The sequence below is a fragment of the Schistocerca piceifrons genome, chromosome 9 (assembly GCF_021461385.2).
Source record: "Schistocerca piceifrons isolate TAMUIC-IGC-003096 chromosome 9, iqSchPice1.1, whole genome shotgun sequence".
Taxonomy (NCBI): Eukaryota; Metazoa; Arthropoda; class Insecta; order Orthoptera; family Acrididae; genus Schistocerca; species Schistocerca piceifrons.
This window is the reverse complement of record NC_060146.1, coordinates 28,017,927-28,039,256: the sequence shown is the minus strand read 5'-3', so window position 1 is coordinate 28,039,256 and position 21,330 is coordinate 28,017,927. Positions and strand designations below refer to the sequence as shown.

Genomic DNA, 21,330 nt, shown 5'->3' with positions numbered 1-21,330 from the left:
GATGTGCGCAGAGGCGGCCGGGGGTGGCTATTTTCCAATAACTGCTTTGAACGTATACAGGTTAGTAATTAATATAACCAACTCAGAAACGCAAATGAACAGAATACGCAAAAACCACAGCACACTGTGCTGCCACTGCTACTGCTACACGGGATTCTCTGAACTGCAATTGCAGCGGTCTTCCGGCAAATGCCACTTGCTTGCGCTATTCATTTTAGAGACAGACTTTTACCGCCAATTCTGATTATCTTTTTTGTCTTCAGGCTACATTTACTCTTTGGTATCGTCTGTGGAAATGCTACGATTTTCTACAGTTCAGAGAAGCATTCCGTTAAGAAAATTTTTCGTGATAGTGCATATCTCTCTGCTCACATAATTTCAGTTCCATAGTTGGTATTGCTGCCGTTAACACAACAGAAAACAGTTAATCCAGCTCTTGATTACTGATGTACGCTATTGCCAGGACCTGTAAATTAACAAGAACTCAAGAAGTGACAAGAGTATAAGGAAAGATGGACTTAAACATGAGTTGATAGATACGATGAGTTTTGCAGAAATATATGGTCAACATGTCGCATTCATGCCGGCCGGTTTGGCCGAGTGGTTCTAGGCGCTACAGTCTGGAACCGCGCGACCCCTACGGTCGCAGGTTCGAATGCTTCCTCGGACATGGATGTGTGTGATGTCCTTAGGTTAGTTAGGTTTAAGTAGTTCTAAGTTCTAGGGGACTGATGACCTCAGAAGTTAAGTCCCATAGTGCTCAGAGCCATTTGAACCGTTTTAAAATGATAAATGTATGGGAAAAGATGGTTTGCACCTTAATAGGTTACCAGTAGGCTCCAAGAACTTCATAAAATGCTTTGGACATGTGTAAAATAAAAAAAAGATAAGCGAAAGCATACTTCTGATGGGATACAGAAAAAGCGGATTTAAAAGAGCAAGTGTGAGTATCAAAGAATCCACCGAATCATAGTCAACAACGTATATGGCCCACTGATGCACTGTAATATTAATGCCTTAACAGCCGGACTGCCATATCTGAAGTATTATAAAATAGAGTGAGTTAATTTTTTTCTTACAGAATGTGTATATACCAGAATAATCTGCATAAAGTATATTGGTTATAGGATGGCATCGAAGGCTCTCGTTTGTCAGAATGCTGCAACTGCTGTACAGGACGACCGAAAATCTGTTTTTAGTACAGCAGTGCAGTATGCTGTGATTTGCGCGGATTCTGTTCTTCTGCGCTTTCCATTGGCTACTCATTCCGTTTTGGGTATAGTATTAACAAATAACAGAAGTAGCAAGCTTCTGTGAAAGCACTTCATAGAGACATTCATGTCCAAACACACATGCTAAGTTATTTATTTGAGAATTGTGACGCTTCAGACTTCGCCACACTACTACTGTTAGCTCGTTGATGTTGGTAGCAATCGTAAACAAAGCACAGTCGACACGAAATGTTCTAATTTGTGCCAACAAGATGAGTTATTCAATGTAGGGGACAGTCACACTTGTTTCCGTAATAAAGCGCAAGTCAACTTTAGAAGAAAAAAGAGACAATTGAAATAATTAATTATAAGGGTAATATTATGTAAAATAATGGCGTGAAAGTCGTATTGATATAGCCGTAATCGATTACCAGAACAATTACGATTAATCGATTAATAGCGCATCCCTTACCAACCGTTGGAACTTCACTTAAATTCGTTATCTCTTATCAGTTCACAGACTACAGAATTGAGAAAAGACGTGTGTAGAATCAAGCGCTGTGAATCTGAGAAGTAATCCTGTTTTGGCGTAAAATTTGTGAAAGAGCTGAACTTCTGAGCATTCGCGATGGAAATGGTTAGTTTTATCGTAAAAACAACGTAGCCCTATTTGGTCTGTGTGATCTAATATTACACAGTGTGCCACAGATGCCGGGCGAACTTTGCTACTGTTTACGTCGGGTAGATTATGGTTTACAATAAATTGCAGTAGGTTCATACGAGACTTACTTCTGAGTAGTTCATATGTCTACATGTACATACATGCACCGCAAGCAATCGTGTGTCTCGAAGGATACCTCGAACCAATATTAGTCATTTCCTTTCTCGTTCGACTCTCAAATAGAGCGAGGGAAAAATGACTGTCTTTATGCCTCTGTACGAGCCTAATTTGTTATGTCTTCGTGGCCCTTACTCGAAATTTATGTTGGCAGAAGTATGATTGCTCCGCAGTCAGCTACAAATGTCGGTTCTCTAAATTTTCTCAGTAGTGTTCCTCGGAAAGAACGTCGTATACCCTTCAGTGATTGCCATTTGAATTCCGAAGCATCTCCGCTATACTTAGGTGTTATTCGAACATACTGGCAACAAATGTAGCAGCCTGCCTTGAGTTGCTTCGATGCCTTCCTTTAATTGTACATGGTGCGGATTCCGAAAACTAAAGCAGTACTCAAGAATGAATCTTACTAGTGCCCCATATGTGCTGTCCTTCACACATGGACCTCACTTCCCTAAAATTCTCCCAATAAAACTAAGTCACCCATTCACTTTCCCTATCACAGTCACCACGAGCTCGCACATTTTCATATCACTTTGGTACGTTATTCCCAGATATTTACACTACATGACCCTGCCAAACAGAACGCTACTTGCACTTAGTCATAAGATACTGTTCTAGGTATTCAGTTATAAACTGGGACACAGCAAGTAAGACTTAATGACTTTTCATATTTATGTGTTGCCTTCAACAGACTTTGTACCATACTTGCATTGATCATATTTAACAGCTAAAGGTCCATGTGGAATGCTCCTTTTTGCCATAGTTGTGTATTAACATGAACCACATGCAGATTTGAATTTACTCTGTTTGTGGCTTTCATTGTGTTTCTTTAGCCTGTGTTTGGATGGTGCCATGTGATTTTTCTAAGATTCTTGCAGTCCTGTAAATACACGAGCAAAGCAGTGTTAGCATCTTAAGTTCTGTCAACAAGAGTGTCTAGTTTTTCTGTCATTAATGATCTTCCTGTGTCTCTTCTGGATTCTAAAAACGCTAAGAGCATCTGATGAATTACCCCACAATACCACGCCATGTTTTACGTGAGCCCCTGTTTGAGCATAAAATGCACTTAACCAGGCAATAATTCCCCCAGCTTATGCTTTTCGTGGGAAGTTTTGTGTGAAGCATGTTGCATTTCATAATTTAACATGATTATATATATATAAAACGCTAGCATTGAACAGCAGTGCTATTGGTAAACTGCTTTTAGGGATCTCCTACAAGTATCTTATAAAAGTGGACCTTCATAAGCTAACTATAGCAAGGTACCTTGTATTGACGTGATTCTTTAAAGGTCAAATATTTAAGGAAAATCCTGTTGGCCAAACCTCAAATTCTTGTTAATTTTGTATTCAGCAATATTGAGAAAAGGACAATTGCTGCTTACTATATTGCAGATAGGCACAACAAAGACACAATCTCTCTCTCTCTCTCTCTCTCTCTCTCTCTCTCTCTCTCTCTCTCACACACACACACACACACACACACACACACACACACACACACACACACACGCGCAAATGCAACTCGCACACAGATGACCACAGTAGCCAGAGACTGGGATGAAAATTTTATATTCATGCATGTATGTTGAGGTGATGCTCCACCATCACCAAGGTGGGTTTCCATTTATTTTACTTAACAGGACATACATGTTTATGTTGCTAACTGATCTTATAAAGAAAAAATCACCTCATAAAGAATATGTAAACTTCACTTAGCAGAGAATGTTAGTTGTGTTCTTACACTATCACATTTGTTGGCATTGCCAACTTAAAATCAGTTCAATTCTGAACCTAATGAAAACCTCAGGCTATACTACAGCACAGCCTGACACTAAGCTTTACTATAGCTCAATCTGTCACTATAATCTTCATCCACTAAATAGTATGTATGTTAAAGAGTGAACATCAGTAAAGGCCTAAAAAATCCGTGCCTTTTGTTATTGCAACTCTTGTGCATAGGATGAGTTTGTTGCTGTTTGTAAGCACTTGGAATTGTCCAGAAAGCTACTGCAAATGAGTATGTGGGGATAACTATCAAAGAGATACCAGAGGTACTTAAAGTATCCCATAGATACTGTCTCCTCTCCAAGAAATACAGCACTTACCTGTCACTACACAATGATTTGACTTGCTGCCGAGTCTGTGGCAGGTGTAGGCCTTTGTACACAGGAGGCAGGTATGGGGTCACAATCATGGTACTACACCTGTACTGGTGATTTGAAACTGAGTTACTTCGACAAATTTCACCTGTTAAGGAGGCTGCTGTCATGGAAAAACATGTTCAAATGGGGTGCAGTCTGTTATCCTTGATAGTTTGAATGTACTTCAAATAATGCTACACCTTAGGTAAGCAGTAGCAGGTGTTTTGAAAGAAGGGGTGGGTCTCATTAAACATGTTGAGGAGGCTGTGCTAAAGGCATTGAGGGAACAGGTGCAGCCAGCTGCAGAAAGTTGTGTATGTTGCAGCAAATGACATCTGCCTTCTGGGATGTGAGTTCAGTCTTGGAGTAAATGGCAGAGAAGGTGGAGAAGATCAGGGTTGCTCATGGAGTTTCACTGAAGGTGAACCTGCATCATTTTCTTCATACCCCTCTGATTCCTAGTTGAGTAGAGGTTTTAAACCAGAGGCTATGAAGGGTCTGTTATAATTTAGGCAATGACTTTATGGGCTGTAGGCCCTGTAAATAATCATACATGTTTGTCAAATTCACACTTATCTGAACCCACATTTGACAATAAGCCTGTAGACATACTGACAAAGTGTGTTAGTTTAACCTCAAACACTGTTTTTATATGCTGTATTTTGAGACTAGTGGGAATGGCATTTCTAACATTGACTCTGGCACTCTGTTAAAAGATGCTGGTCCAGGGAATGGTTTAAAATGAGAAGACTGAACCTTTCTGCAGAAACTGTTAATAACTTGTTTAGAGTTTCTTTGCCCTCAAACTGTAAAAAAAGATACGATTATGCAAAAAATTATTTTCTCTTCTTATTTCTTTTGTGACAGTTCATTAAAATACCACAATGTGGTAACATGTAGGCTACATCATCTATGGAAGAAAAGGAGAACTTGTGTGTATTAATTTTATTACACCCCCTGCTGCATTTTGTGTGCAGAATATTGATTTTCTTCTTAACATCTTCCTGCATAATATACTGCTGGGGACTGTGCTACACCTCTACCATTTTGGTAATTGCCATTGCTATTTTGTTTTTATCCTTCATTGTAGGTTCTGTATTTGTGGAAATGGTGCTATCAATTGTAATGAAACTTTTTCATTGAATGTTTGCGGTGAAACATCAACACAGTGCCTGCCATCTTCTCAAATTTTCCGTCAGTCAAGATTTCTGTGATACGTGCTGTGTTTGACAAACATTTCAAGCAGCACTGTACACAGTCAAATATTTAGCAAACATAGAAAAATTTGATGAATTGTTTGATCATGTGTAGGGGCCTTTCAGCCATAGGGTTAAGAACAGTAGGGTCCACCTAAACAGGAAAGCTGTGCTCTACACAACAGAGGCTGCTACACGGGTAGATGCACAAAAGAATTCTTTCGGTTAGGCGACTCAGCTACTAGTCCAGATAATGAGAGCTGAAGTCCCAAACCTATGGTCCCCACATATGAAATGATTAAAATCCTAATGTCAAAGCATTCAAAAGTCATGTAGTTTCAAGCAGTTAAAAAAGAAAGAAAGTGGAACTTGCATAATGCCAGAAAGAGGAAAAGTGGCCGAAACCCACAATTGGCAGCTATGAGATGGGATAAGTAATACCGAAAGGATAGGCTTATGTGAAACAAAAATGAAGCATATGTTGCAGCAGACAAAAAACTAAGTCCACTGTGATCTATGATAGAAATTGAAGGCCCATGCAAGGCTGTTTGGGCAAGACGCAGTATAAAGGGTGAGGATGAACTTGTAACTGTTTCTTTCTACCGCATGTCTGACTCACTGCCAGATGCAAAACAAAATTTTAGAGAAAACCTCAGCCAGCTGGCATATACATTACCCAATCATACTGCCATCATTATAGGAGACTAATCATCTAACAATTGATTGAGATAATTCAGTTTTGTAAGGGTGGGCCAGTAAAGACTCCCCATAAATGCTATGAAATGCCCTCTATGATAACCAACTACAACAGATAGTTCAGAATGGCAGTGGAATGTCATATAGAACTATTGGCAACTATTAGATGTAACTACTTTGAGGATGTTCACATTGACAGCGGTATCAATCAGCAGGAGGCAGTAGTAGCGACAATCATGACAGAAGTGCAAAGTGGAACTGAAACACACAGAAAGGTTTACATATTTAGTAAGCTGGAGAGGGATGCAGTAGTATTATATCCGATGGAAGAACATGAAACATTTACATCTGAGTAGGAGTGCTTAAAGACACTGTGAATCAAATTTAGAGGAATAGTTCACTAAACACTGGATGGGTATGTATCTAGTAGAACAGTTCATGATGGGAAGGTCCCTACACTTCCAGAGAAACAGTGATCATTCATTCATTCCCATTCAGTCATTCATTGTGTTCTGTCAATCCCCTCATGAAGAGAGCCTTCAGGGATGTTGGACAAGTCAAATTATCCACTAACTGGCAGAGGCAGCAACAGGTGGATACTTGTGTAGATTGTATTAACAACAAATTGTGAAAAGCAATGGTCTACTCAAACTGACACTCACAATAATTGCTTCTAGATTACATGGTACACACACTGAGGTTTTTTAAAAAAAATTACATATATTTACAAAAAATATTTTACTTCTAAATGTTCCACTTCCTGTTAAAATTTAGAGTATTGCAGATAGATTTCAGACACTTTAGATTCAGCATTTAATTAGATTGATGTAGTTGTCATTGGTGATGAAATAGCATTGCTATCTGGTCTTGTTTATTTCTGATGCTTTTTGTTACACGCTTAAGTCATGGGCATTCAATTTATTCATTATCATTACTTAATTTCAGTGTATAGTTAAATGTACTAAAAGGAACTTAATTCAGGTTCAGATAATTTTAGTTTATTTGTCAGTGAGTTAGAGGTAATAGAGACCACAGACTGAATAGCAGAAGCTGGCTACTAAAAAAAGAAATGTTCTGTAGTTAACAGTCATCCAATCTGCAATGGCAATATTTTTCAAAATTAAAAATCATGACCAATTTTGCATCAATTGAAGACACATACTCAGGTGATATCCTTTTTTTTGACAAGTCACAATGAAAAGCTAACTGCCTTGGAGCCACTTCCCATCATCCACATCAGGTTATGAACTTGTATTGTGCCAAAAGTGGTAGCTCATAGTTAAAGTGAAGGGGATAGCAGAATCATGACTGAGCAGCAGCAACAGCAGGCAAGGCAGTAGTGACTGCTCTGGGTTCCCCCTTTCACACCTGTGGCACCGTCCTGGCATCCCCTTCATTTCAACTATCGACTATCACTTTTAGCACTGTGAGTTTGATTTGATGTGAATAATGGGGAGTGGCTCTAAGGCAGTTAGCTTTCTGCTATGAATTGGTAAAAAAAGAATCTCTCTCACCTGAAGATGCATCTTCGATTGACATGAAACTGGTCACGACTTTTACTAAAAGTATTGTACGGCCAGTGCAGATCATGTCATTCAAAATGTGGAGATTTGGCTGCAGTTGCCCACAATTTAAAATAACACACTTTGTGGAAATGACTTCGTACTGGTTATGAAATTGGTGCTGGGCACTGAACTTCAAATACTATAAATATGAAGAAAATGGAAGAGGTTAGAGGAGTCTGTAAGTAACCTTGTTGTATGTAAATAGTGGGTCTGCACCACACTTTTGAGAGAGCTATTGGCAGAACTGCAGCCCGCCACAGTCGTATTGTGGCCTTAGTGTCTGCATGCACTGAAGATGTTATGGATACAGAAATTGTTCATGAATTGCTGCTCAGACAAGAATATGCTTCCTACTGTCCACAAATTGTTTTATTCTGGTATTAGGATATTCGTCCCCTAAGTATAGCACAAGATCCTCAGTTTTGGGGGTCCAAATTGAATTCCTGTCTATTGTTTGGGGTGCCAGGGAACCTGTGACCATAGAGCAATGGCAGTGTTCCATTCACTGAACCATAGCAGAAAGTCATATCCACCTTTATCACTTGAGTAAAATTAGGCTTCTATTCCATACAAGTGGTGAAAAATAGAAACAAAATGGATGTAATCATTCGCATTTGTACATACAAACAGCACAATAACAGTGAACACTGAAGTGACATAATCTGTTTAAATAAGAAGACAACATGATACATACCCAGAATCATGAATAATTTACTGTACAGTGTCACACACTGACACAACTGAGACTACTGTACAACAGGACTTGGACCCCACAACAGGCTGATTGACTACTTAGTTCTGAAACAGTATCAGTATTTCAATGATACCAACAGACAAAAAATGTGACTCAATTGGTTCAATGGGTGGAGCACCAAGCAATGACTGTGTTCATATCCACAAATGCCTTTCAGCTCTTTTTGTGCACATCTGTTCAGATATCAGAAAGTATGCTTTTCAGCATCCACATTTATGGAAAATTGTTTCTGGACTCGATGAGTGCTACCACTTGTCAGTATATTAGGCACTTTTCCTTATTGGGCTGTAAATATCAGTCATATCAATGTACGAACACAGTTTAATGATAACGGTAAAATGATAGTAATAAATGTTACTACTGATGCATTAAGAACTGTGTAGTTTCTCTTAATCTACCCCTTTCTGTCTTGTGGAATTGTATTGTGAGGTGATAAGTGACACACAAATATACTAAGAGACATATGAAAATTGTTGAAGAATTAAAGCCAGGAACACGAATATGTTTATTAGTTTTAATGCTATCACTGTTTATGTTGTTTAAGTTTTATAAACAGTAATGTGAGAAAAGAAAGACTCTTTCATATGGTCAGTAGAAGGCTGACTTTGATAGCAAGTAGATTATGTATTGAGATAGCAGTAATTTATAATTTACTGCCAAATGAATTGAAATAACTGTCTGAGAGAACTTTCAAAAATGGCTAGAGTGAAATACCCTTTTAACATGGAACTGACATATAGTGACAAACTTCCTTAAATGTAAATAAATATCATACACAGATGTAGTTCAGATCTTTCCCTCTTCAGTCCAGATATCTTACACTCGTAAAACTAAGAACTTACTTGCCAGGCTGCAGACCACTTCAGTACTAGCAACTGTACAGGCTATAAGCATGCCTAAAATTTTCAAACTCGATTTTCTCAAAAGCAGTTCCTGTTTACACGTGTTCAAGTCCTAGCCCTACACAACCTGTTAGTATGAATCAAATCACCGAATCGAACTCCTGCAGCAATGCAACTACTCTCAGAAATATTCAAAGATCTGACCTCTGCACTGGAATATGTTCACTGAAAGCAATCCATTACCCCAATCTCCAACAGGCTCCTAGCAGCTTCTGGTGACAATATAGTCAAAAATCAAAAGGGAAAGAGTCGCACAAAAACAACAGACTTCAATTTCCAGAGAAATGAGCATAATTTATTGGCTTTAATGGAAACCTCACTAAATCTGTCTTATACACTAAACGTCCGACAAGCTACTTCATTCCAAAACTTAATATGAGGCCTCTTCCTATTGAGTGCCTGCAAATTTGCTAAACTACAACACACACTTAGAAAAGTGGAATGGTTCAACCCAAAATCCATGACCATGCAGAGGCATACACTTTCAGAATCTTTCAATTTTCCATACTACAAGAAATAACTTGGTTCATCTCAAAGTATTACCCACCTATGACTCCTCCAAATACACCACAGAAATACCAGCCCCATCACAGAGAGTGAGAGACTTCTATACCCCGAGAGGGCATCCAGCTAATTCCTTGGCTTTCTTTGCAAGCTCCAAACTACTCCCCAAAATTATTTAACATTAGGAATGTCAGCCAGTCAGAATAAGGAGCAGAATATCGGCATTTTCATTGGCCATTTCCTGCTCCCACTTACTGTGCCTCTGTAAGCTGCCACTTCCTGTCAGGATACTTACAAGCTTTTCTGCAAAGGCCATTGTGGACTAGATGCTGAGTCAGCCTTCTGTGCTCACACCACTGTCACTTTGGGAGGTTTAGGGAAAGCCGGCCCTTCAACTCCAGGCTGGAGACAGCCTCCTTTCCTCAGAAATGGACCCTGTCACGGTAGTCACAGGAAGTACACAGGTGCGGCCAGGGAGTTGTGTTACATTTTGTGCATAAAAAACAAAATACCTTCACATAAAGCCTTTATGAGTTTCACATTATAATTCCTGACCCTGTTAGATATTGGAAGAAAAATTGTTGCTCATTAAGCTTAAATATGGGCAAATTAGGTACCAGCACTGAATGTTGTATTAGTGGCATAACAGAGCTTCCAATTAAAGTTGCGCCTTCGGCTCTGATAGTTCTCAACTGGAGCTTTTACTGAAAGTTTAGACTTTGAGCTTGAAACACGAAAAATCAAATCCTCGAGTAGTGACTGCTGCTGTTCCAACTCTATACCCCAGGTGGTAGAGGATCATTGCCACCTCCAAAGCTTGCTCAGGCCATCGTAGAGCAATGACTGCTGCTGTTCACAAATCACCTCGGATGTGTCTGCTGCAAAGAGGACTAGTGGGATTTCTTGACAACTTTCTGTAACAAGAGGTAACTTTGGAAAAATCATTAGTAAGAAATACAAACTGTGACACATTGAACCCCAAATCAAAAGAAATTGACAAGTTGATTTGTGAAGGTATGATCCTTCAAGATCTCCCGTTTAATCTCAGGTTTCAATGCCTAATACAGTTTGTTACAGGGCTAGTTTATTTTTACAGTCTGTTGTGTGATATAAATGCCTAATGAATCATTTCAGTTGTTTATAACGATTGTATCCAGATCGCAGTGTTCACAAAAGTGATGAGTCAAATTCTTTTAGCCAAATGTAATCGGTCAGGAGTGAGTATAAAGAAATTCTCAAACACTAGCCTTAAACCTGTTTCTGTTTGTATAAACATATTATGAGTAATAAGAGCATAAAATGTTATTGAGGGTTTGATGCTGATGCCATCTAGGAAACCTTTATTGTGTAATTTGTGACTTGGCTGACCAATGACCACTCACAAATTTTGAATGCCCAGATGTAAAGATGATCATTATATACGATTGAAACTAGATACTAATAGATTAATACTACTGAGATTGTAAAAGTAAACTTTTGCCAAAATAAACTGTTGCGATATTTCTTGAGACAATGTGCTTTAGCAGCTTGTTATGCCAAACTGTCAGTCAGGCAGAAGTTCTCAGCAGATTCACATCTGCAGAGTGACAGGTTAAGTGTTTATCTTTTTCTTCGTTTTCCTCGAAGTATATTTATTAAATTTTGTACATTTGTTTCTGTTCAATCTTGGGTTTTTGTAAGGATGAATTCATTCAGTCTGTAACACAATAGTTGCTCACTGAAGAGCCAGCTGCATAGCTCATTAATGCATCTGGGCCTGTTGGTGACACGTAAGGAAGGTAGCAAATTACATATATGGGATTCTGTCTGCTTTTATAGTTTACTACCTCAGTTTTCTAGTACGGTTAGGATGTGTGCGTGCTGTGTGCAGATGCAGGAGCAACTGACTACAGTTCACAAACAGCTGAACGCGCTCTTTGCTAAGGTTAGTCACCTTCAGGCTGTTGCCTCGGGGTGTGGTGGTGACGGAGAATCTGTCGTGTCGTATGGGACACCTCACGTGTTGCTTGTTGTGCCCATGGGCTCTGCTTCCAAGGCACCTCTTGGTGTACCCGACACAGTGGATCCAACCTCACACAGATCGAGTGGCGGGTGGCAAAGCATTTGCGTCACTTGAGGTGGAGGGCCAATGTGTAGACTGGCTGCTTGGCTTCGCCCATTCACCCTGTGAGTGGACAAATGGCTGCTCCTTCAGCAGAGTCATAGTAGGCACTTACGGGGAGGGGTTTACTAATTTCCTAAAGCTCAGTGTTAGGTGCGATATGGAGCCCCTTAGGCAGATAGCATTTGGGGCTGGAAAGAAAGCCAATGTGTGCTCAGTATGTCTGCGAGAGGACCTCGTCTGAGATGTGGAGGCGGTGTTGCCTGTGGCTATCCAGTGTGCACCCTGCAGTGTGTTGTCTTCAAGTTGTGGCTCGTGCTGGTGCATGGGGTCTGAGGCCATCCTCAGTTCGTACAGATGGCTGGCGGAGGTGGTGAAGAATGTTGGCCTCGCACGTGGGGTGCAATCAGAGCTCGAAATTTGTGGCATTGTTCCCAGAGATGATTGGGGTCCTTTAGCTTGGAGCCAAGTGCAGGGTCTCAGTCAAAGGCTTCGTCGACTCCGTGATGGTCTACACTGCAAATTTCTACATCTGCATTATTGGGTGGGGATTTGTATGGCTCCTCCTGATTGGTCAGAAGTGCACTACACAAAGGAAGCAGCTATTCAGGTAGCAGAGTACTTGTAGAGTGCACATGATGGTTTTTTAGGCTAGGCAGTAGCTTGAGGTGCTCTGATCAACATTCACCAGTTGATACACAGCAAGGGAAGGCAGACAGAGTTCAGAGTAAAGACACTTCAACTTTCAAAGTTTTATCATTAAACTGCAGAATGATTTGTAATAAAGTTCCTGAATTTACTGCCCTGCAGGAAAGTTCTTGCACTAAAATTATTCTTGGGACTGAGAGCTGACTGAAACCCGAAGTGGGAAGCTTCGAGATACTTAGCTAGTCATGGAATGTATATCGGAAAGACGGATTAGAGGCCATAGGAGGTGGAGTGTTCATTGCACTTGACAAAAATATTGTCACGTAGAGGAAGGTGTAAGTAGATGAATGACGAATACTAACTTCACTTAACAAAGGTTTGTTCGGCACTTGCACATACAAGAGAGCAGAGCGAACTACCTCTGGCCAGAACACGTACGATATATACACAGCTACAGAACATTCCAGTACAATGATTCTTGCCATTTGTGGATACTTCTAGAATGTACTCGAACAGAATATAGAAATTAAAATTTTGCAGTTCAGGTGAGTTTTGAACTCACAACCCTCCATGTAACAATCCAGTATCATAACCACTATACGACGCTGTTCTCTGAAGGAGGGAGCAATGTCTCAGAAGAAGCTGAGTAGCACAGTCAGATAATCAGTGCAAACAATAATCCATTGGAAATCGTCTGAGGAGGTCAATCCCAACACGCTGGAAAGGCATTTCGGCTGGTGGAATTGGTATGTGTCAGCCAGGTGGTTTCTCAGAAACTGCCTTTCTCCTCTGGCACTCTCGACAGTGCGACACATAGTGATGTACACTCCTAAATAAACCTGGCCAGAAAAATCTCTTGTGTATCCTATCATATGTCTTAATAATAATAATTTTCAGTTTGAACGTTATAAACATTCTTGAGATTGAGAACATTATGTCTATGATCAGTGTGATTTTAGAAAGCATCGCTCCTGCAAAACTCAGCTTGTCCTTTTCTCACGTAATATACTGAGGACTACGGATGAAGAGCAACAGGTTGAGTCCATATTTCTAGATTTTCAGAAAGCATTTACCTTAGTGCTCCATTGCAGGCTGTCAACGAAGGTATGAGCATACATAGTGAGTTCAGATATGTGAGTGGCTTGAAGACCTCTTAAGTAATAGAACCAAGTACATTGTCCTCGATGGCAAGTGTTCGTCAGAGACGAGGGTATCATTAGGAGGACCCAAGGGAAGTGTGATGGGACTGCTGTTTATCTCTATATACATAAATGATTTGATGGACAGGGTGAGTGGCAATCTGTGGTTGTTTGCTGGTGATGCTGTGGTATATAATAAGGTGTTGAAGATGAGCGACTGTAGGGCAGCTGTCTCCAAATGTGGAAAATGTTGATTAATGAGGATGAGTAGGGAGAACAAATGTGTAATGTTTGTAGTCTCATGCTTGACACAGTCAAGTCATTTAAATATCTGGGCGTAAAGTTGCAAAGTGATATGAAATGCAATGAGCATGTGAGAACTGTGGTAGGGAAGGCAAATGGTTTATTGGGAGAATTTTATGAAAGTGTTTCTTCTGTCAAGGAGACCACATATAGGATGCTGGTGCAACCTGTTCTTGAGTACTGCTCCAGTGTTTGGGATCCGTACGAGGTTAGATTGAAGGATGACATTGAAGCAGTTCAGAGCCGGGCTGCTAGGTTTGTTACCGGTAGATTCAAACAACTCCTAAGTGATACAGAGATGCTTCAGGAGCTCAAATGGGAATTTCTGGAGGGAAGGCGATGTTCTCTTCGAGGAACACTACTGAGACAATTTAGAGAACTGGCATTTGAATCTGACTGCCAAATGATCCTACTGCTGACACACATTGTATGTAAGGACCGAGAAAATACGAGAAATTAGTGTTCATATGGAGGCATACAGACTGTTGTTCCTCCTTCGCTCTATTTGTGAGTGGAAGAGGGGAGGGAATGACTAGTAGCAGCACACGGTGCCCTCTGCCATGCACTGTACACTCACTTTCAGAGTATCGATGTAGAGTAGAAATGGGCACCATTTCTTGTTATTTTCAGTTTGTGTATTCGCATTGTATCTTGTAATCATTAATCATATGATTAATTTCTAATAAAACATTTTTTTTAAAAAATTATAAAGAGATAATTTGTGCAAGTCTTCTTTTTTCCAGAAACTTTAATTGTGTGATTGTTACCTCCTAATTTAGCTCCAATTAAACCACCTCTCTTGCATCTGTAGTGTGTGTGGTTTCAGGAAGATAATGTTGACTTATTTGAAGTTGATCATGGATAATAAAAGATTGGCATTACTGGTTTGAATATTTTCAACTTTTCCAGATAATTGTTGTTATCTACGATAAGTGTAAGTGGGGTTTAAAAATACTGTAATTATGACGTAAAATACTGTTGTATGTGGTCTCGTGTGACTCTTACAAAACGGGTGTGAAGAGCTACCTGTAGTGGTGCTGTAAATTTTCAGTCATAGTGATGGCATATGTTTCGGTACTAGAGTGGTGTGCAAGTAAAAAGGCAGCTGAACGATGCTGTCTTTGTAGGGAGAGATGGAGAATGCAGTTGTGTAATACAGGGTGACAGTTATTGAACTACATGAAATAAAATTGCCATAACTTCTGAACGGTTTGTATTAGAACGTTCAAACTGGACTGTTGGCTGCATGACGGGAATTACTATGTGCCTTGTTGTTGCCAGCCACTTTCATTTGGATGGGTTCATCAATAAACAAAATTGGCGCATTCGGGGGACTGAGAATTCATATTTCACGATAGAGAAGTCTTTCACCCTCAACGAGTGATTGTGTGATGTGCAATGTCCAGTCACAGAATAACCTGTGCGATAGTCATTGATGGCACGGTGACTACCAAACGGTATGTGAAGGTTTTGGAAAATGATTTCATCCTCATTATCCAAAGTAATCCTGATTTTGACAAGATGTGGTTCAGCCAAGATGGAGCTCCACTCCATCGAAGCAGGAGTGTGTTTGATGTTCTGGAGGAGCACTTTGGGGACCGCATTCCGGCGTTGGGCACCCAGAGCCCACTGGCACGGGCCTCAATTGGCTGCCATATTCTCCAGACCTGAACACATGTGACTCATTTTTGTGGGGCTATATTAAAGACAAGGTGTACAGCAATTACCCCAAAACCATTACTGAGCTGAAAACAGCCATTCAGGAGGTCATCGACAGCATCAATGTTCCGACGCATCAGTGGACTGTGCAAAATGTCGCTATTCGTCTGCGCCACATCATCACCAATGATGGCAGGCATATCAAACATGTCATAACCAAAATATGAATATCTGTAGTGACATTTACATGTTGAATAGAGTGTGTGCAAACTGTAGTTTGCAACTATTTTATTTTTATTTTTTCATATGGATCAATAATTGTCATCCTGTACACTCTATGTAGAGAAAGAGGGATAATACTTTGCAGCATCACCAGTGTGGTCTGTGCCACACCTCACACTCTAGATGTTGCCTGCTGTGGCAACTGTGCCATGTTCCTGCTTCTGACTCCCCCTAGGAAAATATATATGCTCAGAAAGCTGGTCTTGTCTTGTTTGCTTAATGCCACCCATAATGAAGCACCTTCACCTTACTAAACTAACACAAAAATCTGCACTAAATGTTTTGTGTGTCCCTTGAAGCATACACTAGAGGTGGACTTGGTAGAATTACATTGAGGTGACGAAAGTCACGGAATAGCGATGTGCACATATACAGATGGTTGTAGTATCGTGTACACAAGGTATAAAAGGGCAGTGCATTGGCAGAGCTATCATGGCTACACGACTGAAATTAACAGACATCGAACGCAGAATGGTAGTTGCAGCTAGAGGCGTAGGACATTTCATTTTGGAAATTCTTAGGGATTTCAATATTCTGAGATACGTCACAACAAGAGTGCCATGAATACCAAATTTCAGGCATTACCTCTTATCACAGACAATGTAGTGGCAAATGGCCTTCAATTAATGATCTAGAGCAGTGGCATTTGTGTAGTGCTCACAGTGCTAACAGACAAGTAACACTGCTTGAAATAATCATAGATATCGATGTGGGACATGTGACAAATGTATCCATTAGGCCAGTGTTGTGAAATTTAGCAATAATTGGCTAAGGCAGCAGACGACTGATGCAAGTGACACTGCTTACTGCACGACATCATCTGCAGTACCTCTCTTGGGCTCGTGACCACATCAGTTGGACCCTAGACAACTGGAAAACTGTGAGATGGTCAGATGAGTCCCGATTTCAGTTAGTTTGAGCTGACAGTAGGGACCGAGTGTGGCACAGACCCCACAAAGTCGTGGGCCCAGTTCGTCAACAGGGCACTGTGCAAGCTGGTGGTGGCTCCATAAAGGTGCGGGCTGTGTTTACGTGGAAGGATTGAGTCCTCTGGTCCAACTGAACTGATCATTGACTGAAAATCGTTATGTTCAGCTACTTGGAGACCATTTTCAGCCATTCATGGACTTAAAGTCCCTGTGCTAGCAACACTTTCAGTATTATGGACACCTATGGAGGCAACATGACTCAATATTTCTGCAGGGCTCTTCCAGTGACTAGTTGAGTCCATGCCATATCTTGTTGCACTACGCTGGGCAAAAGGAGGCCCGACATGACAGTAGGTATCCCATGACTTTTGTCACCTTAGTGTACGGTACTGGTTGGAGTGGCACGTGGTTCACTACGGCGTGCCACTGTGCATCGACTCATCACCTACCTTATTATTTGCACACTAATAGAACACTGCCCTAAGATGAAACATTCTTCCAGGTATCAAAAGACAGAATGTGGAATAGATCAGCTGATCCTACCAGTACTGGGAGTCGGCTTCATCCCATTACATAATGCAACAGAACACTGACAACTGTATTAGTTTTCAGAATATGTGTTCTGGTGACAGACTGGTCAATTGTGTAACCTGAGATCTATCTTAGGATCAAATGTGACAGTTCAGTTGATATTTGGTGAAGCTAGCTGATATGCAGATACAGTGACATACCGCTCTGGTGTAAGGTAGGTTGAAAGATGATGGTAGGGAGTTGGGAAAGCAGTATCAAATTCGTGATTAATTCCTCTCCAACACAATGTTTCTCCTCAGAGTGCCAACTCAGTAGGGGATGAAAGAGAACTTACACGCAGTCTCAGAAAAGCATGTCACAAGTTGATGCTTGTTGTTGTGTTCAGAGAGAGGGAACACTGGGACTGAGTTCAGATCAGGCACAAGTATTCCTCCAATCACAGCGTCTCAATACAGTGTGGTGGAACAGGAGGCAAAAATTCCAGTGGTACCCCTGTATGAGTGCCCCAGTCCTAAGTTTTTGTACAGCTGTGCTGGATCTCTGTAATCTGAGTTTTCCTGCAGACTGCATGTGATTTAAGTCCAACTCATCAACCGGCAGCTTGCCAAGATGACACTGACTAAATCAACTACTGCACATTTCTCATATTGCAGGAGTTGTATGTATGTTCCTTAGGTGTAATGAATTAAATACACAGAAATGAATGGAAGAATGAGGATGAACTCCATGAAGGTGCAATGATGTGAAATGACATTATTTTAGCCTTGATGGTTTGAGAACACCCGGACTGTTTCTGTAAATATTGCTGAAGAAAAAACTGCAACCTGCCACAGTTGTTGAATGAATGATTTATTTTTCTATAACTGCTTTAACGTCTGGGCCCATCGTTGTATGCCAGTGAGAATTTATTGCACAAATTCCACATTTTGTCCTTTGTTTGCTGTGCAGCAATATTGTTGTTCTTGATGTTCACTTTGATGTGCCTTAGAATCATTTTTTTGTTATATGCTTTTTGTTAATCACAGTTCCTAGTTACAGAGAAATAAATCATTCATTCAAGAAGTGTGGCAGGTTGCAGTGATGTAGACATGAGCTAATACCAATGAAAGTGGTAGAGAGATATTGGCAAACCTGCAATGTGATGCACTGATTTCATCCCCATCAAACAGTTTACTTAAGTTCAGTACATTTGATTCATTTTGTGTCTCTCCCTATGCCTGTGTGTATCTTGGTCCTTGTGACAAGCAGGAATCGTAGGTCTGAGTCGTAATCTGACACAGACATTCAGTTGCCGTGAAGTAATTATTTGTATTATGTGGACTGGTCTTTATTTGTGATTTGTTTATTCTGCATTGCAATTGTAATAACACATTTCCTTTCACTCAGGTGGAGACTGATCCACTTGTATCTGTGAAGCAAGAGATCGAGTATGTATGCGTTAAGCAAGAATCTCCGGTAAGTACTAGAATTATATGTAGGCTTTCATTGGATAATTTGCACCTATTTTCAGGCGTATGCCAGTTTATTTCTTTCAGCATTTCCATGACACTCTCTCACTGGTTAAACAGATCTGTGACCATTTCCTCTACTTGTAACTGTCAATATCCTCTGATAGTCCTATTTGGTATGGGTCCCACACATGTGAACAATGTTCTAGGATGTGTCACACAAATGTTTTTGTGCAATATCCTTTTGTAGACTTACTGCATTCTTCTAGTATTCTAACGTTGGATCACAGTCTGGCACCTATTTTACTTAAGACTGGACCTATGTGATCATTCTATTTCATATCCCTACATTGTGACACCCAGGTATTTGTAAGCAATGACCCATTCCAACTGTGACTCATTCAGTGGTGGATACAGAGAAACCTCAAAGAGGGGGCACAGAAGATATTTTGAGCTACCTTTACTTTTACCATAATAAAAAAATAATAAAGTCGCATGCAAAGTTTAAGAAAGTTTCATTTAAACTGATTCTACACATATAGAAGACAATGCCATCTTTTGATATAAAAAATTTAAAATTGTGGTTCTCTTCCTTAAATGATGAATTCTATGCACCTAGTCTTCCTGGAAAATTGGTTAATTACATAGCCAATAGGACAATCAGTGTCAGAGTAAGTGTTTATTGTCGACCTCAGCCATGTCTTTGGATGCTGCAATGTTGAAAAACTTCTTTCTACTGTAGCAATAGATGCAGGTAGACAAGCAAATATTTTGTACAGTGTGTGCAAAGTAGGATAGTAAGATCTAGGACAAACAGCACTTGCATAACAGAATCTATGTACTAGGCAGAAACATATGAAATAACGATGACGTGGATGTGTGTCCTACATAGGAAAGTAAAACTACTCGACAACTCGGTTCAGTTGAGTCGACTGACAAAAGAAACGAATGAATAGCGTGCAGGCTGACTGGTGGGGGTGGCACAGGTGGCGATGCGGGGACCCCGCAAGGGGGGAACGCGCGTCCCGCGCACCCCCATATCTATCCATGACTGGATTCATTTATGTTGTAGTTGTGGGATACTACATGTTTCCATTTTGTGAGGAGCACAATTTTATATTTCTGAACATTTCAGCAAGTTGTGAACCTTTACCCTACTTTGAAATTGTATCAAGATCTGACGGAATATTTGTGCAGCTTATTTCAGACACTGATTTGTTATAGGTAACTACATCATCTGCAGAAAGTTTGACATTACTACCAGATATGGACTACTTTGATACATGACTGTCAGGCTGTCATGTGTGAGAAACGTGTTGAGTTTCACGTGATCTAAGTTTTCAACATTACCGTGTTGGAAATGAGGTGGTCATTCTGTTCAAGATATCTCATTAAGTTTGAGCTTGGCATATATCCTAAGGTTCTACACCAAATGAATGACAATGATACTGGACTGTGGTTTTCTGATCATTTCTACTATCCTCCTTGTAGATGTGTTGTGATCTGTACTTTCTTCCAAACACTCACCACTGTTGATTTAAGGTATCTATGGTATATCTCAGCTGCAAATTCAGCATGGAATGTGATAGGACCCCAGAGTGTTGTTAATCCTTTCAGACCTGAATTTTTTTTGGAGGAAGGAAAATTTTTCTTTCTGTGCTAATGCTCTTAGGTGATTTTTTAATGATTTTAGATGCAAGATTTCTTCAAAAATATGTATCCATTTTTGAAACATGCTCTGTACACTGACTTCATTTTATGGACTAAAATAACTACCTACAAAATATTTTCTATTGTAGTAAATAGTGAAATGATCATTCAATAATTACCATGAAAAATAACAATAACAATATTCAATTATACAGTGGAATACAGCGAACCGACCACATCTGTGTATTCTTGTGGTTACATGCTACGGTGCACTCTTACATTGACTAGCTGAGATTTTTGTAGTGATGCCCAACAGTTAGCAGCACTTGCACTTGACGAAAAGGTTGAACATTCACAAATGTGTACCTCAGGTTTCCATCGAGAAAAAATACTTCTGTTGCAGCTAAACCACAGTAAAACTTAATGTACACAATTGTAGCCAGGGGATGTGAAAGGGTTAAATTGTAACAATTTCAACTGTTTCTCAGTACCATTGATCTCTGCACTGATGTGAGAATTACATTGGGACAATAATCCTGGATTTTTCTTTATAAAGAAACATTTGAAAATGGAGTCCAATATTTCTGCATTTGTTTTAACCTCAATTTTAGTTCATGTTTGTACATGTGTGTGGACACTGTTTTACAACCGACAACTTTTACGTATGATCAGGATTTTTTTTTTTCTGAGGTCTTTCAATACTAGTCTGCCCCAATACTCACTGAAGGCTTCACACATTGATATATTGACAGCTAAACTCATTTAATTCAACATCTCTCTATCTACAGCCTTACATTTTGTATTACACCTATTATGCAGAAGTCTGTTTCT

At 40.0% G+C, this 21,330-nt stretch overlaps 1 protein-coding gene across 1 annotated transcript in view; it reads left to right on the top strand.

The window, feature by feature from the left end:
- The first annotated feature begins 1,701 nt into the window (after positions 1-1,701).
- The window catches only part of LOC124717290 (zinc finger protein 771-like), a 199,979-nt gene continuing 180,350 nt past the window's right edge, over positions 1,702-21,330 (top strand). The window contains exons 1-2 of the mRNA XM_047244103.1: positions 1,702-1,848; positions 18,788-18,856. Coding sequence (XP_047100059.1) covers positions 1,840-1,848; positions 18,788-18,856 — 78 coding nt within the window. The 5' untranslated portion in view covers positions 1,702-1,839. The remainder of the gene's footprint in view (positions 1,849-18,787; positions 18,857-21,330) is intronic.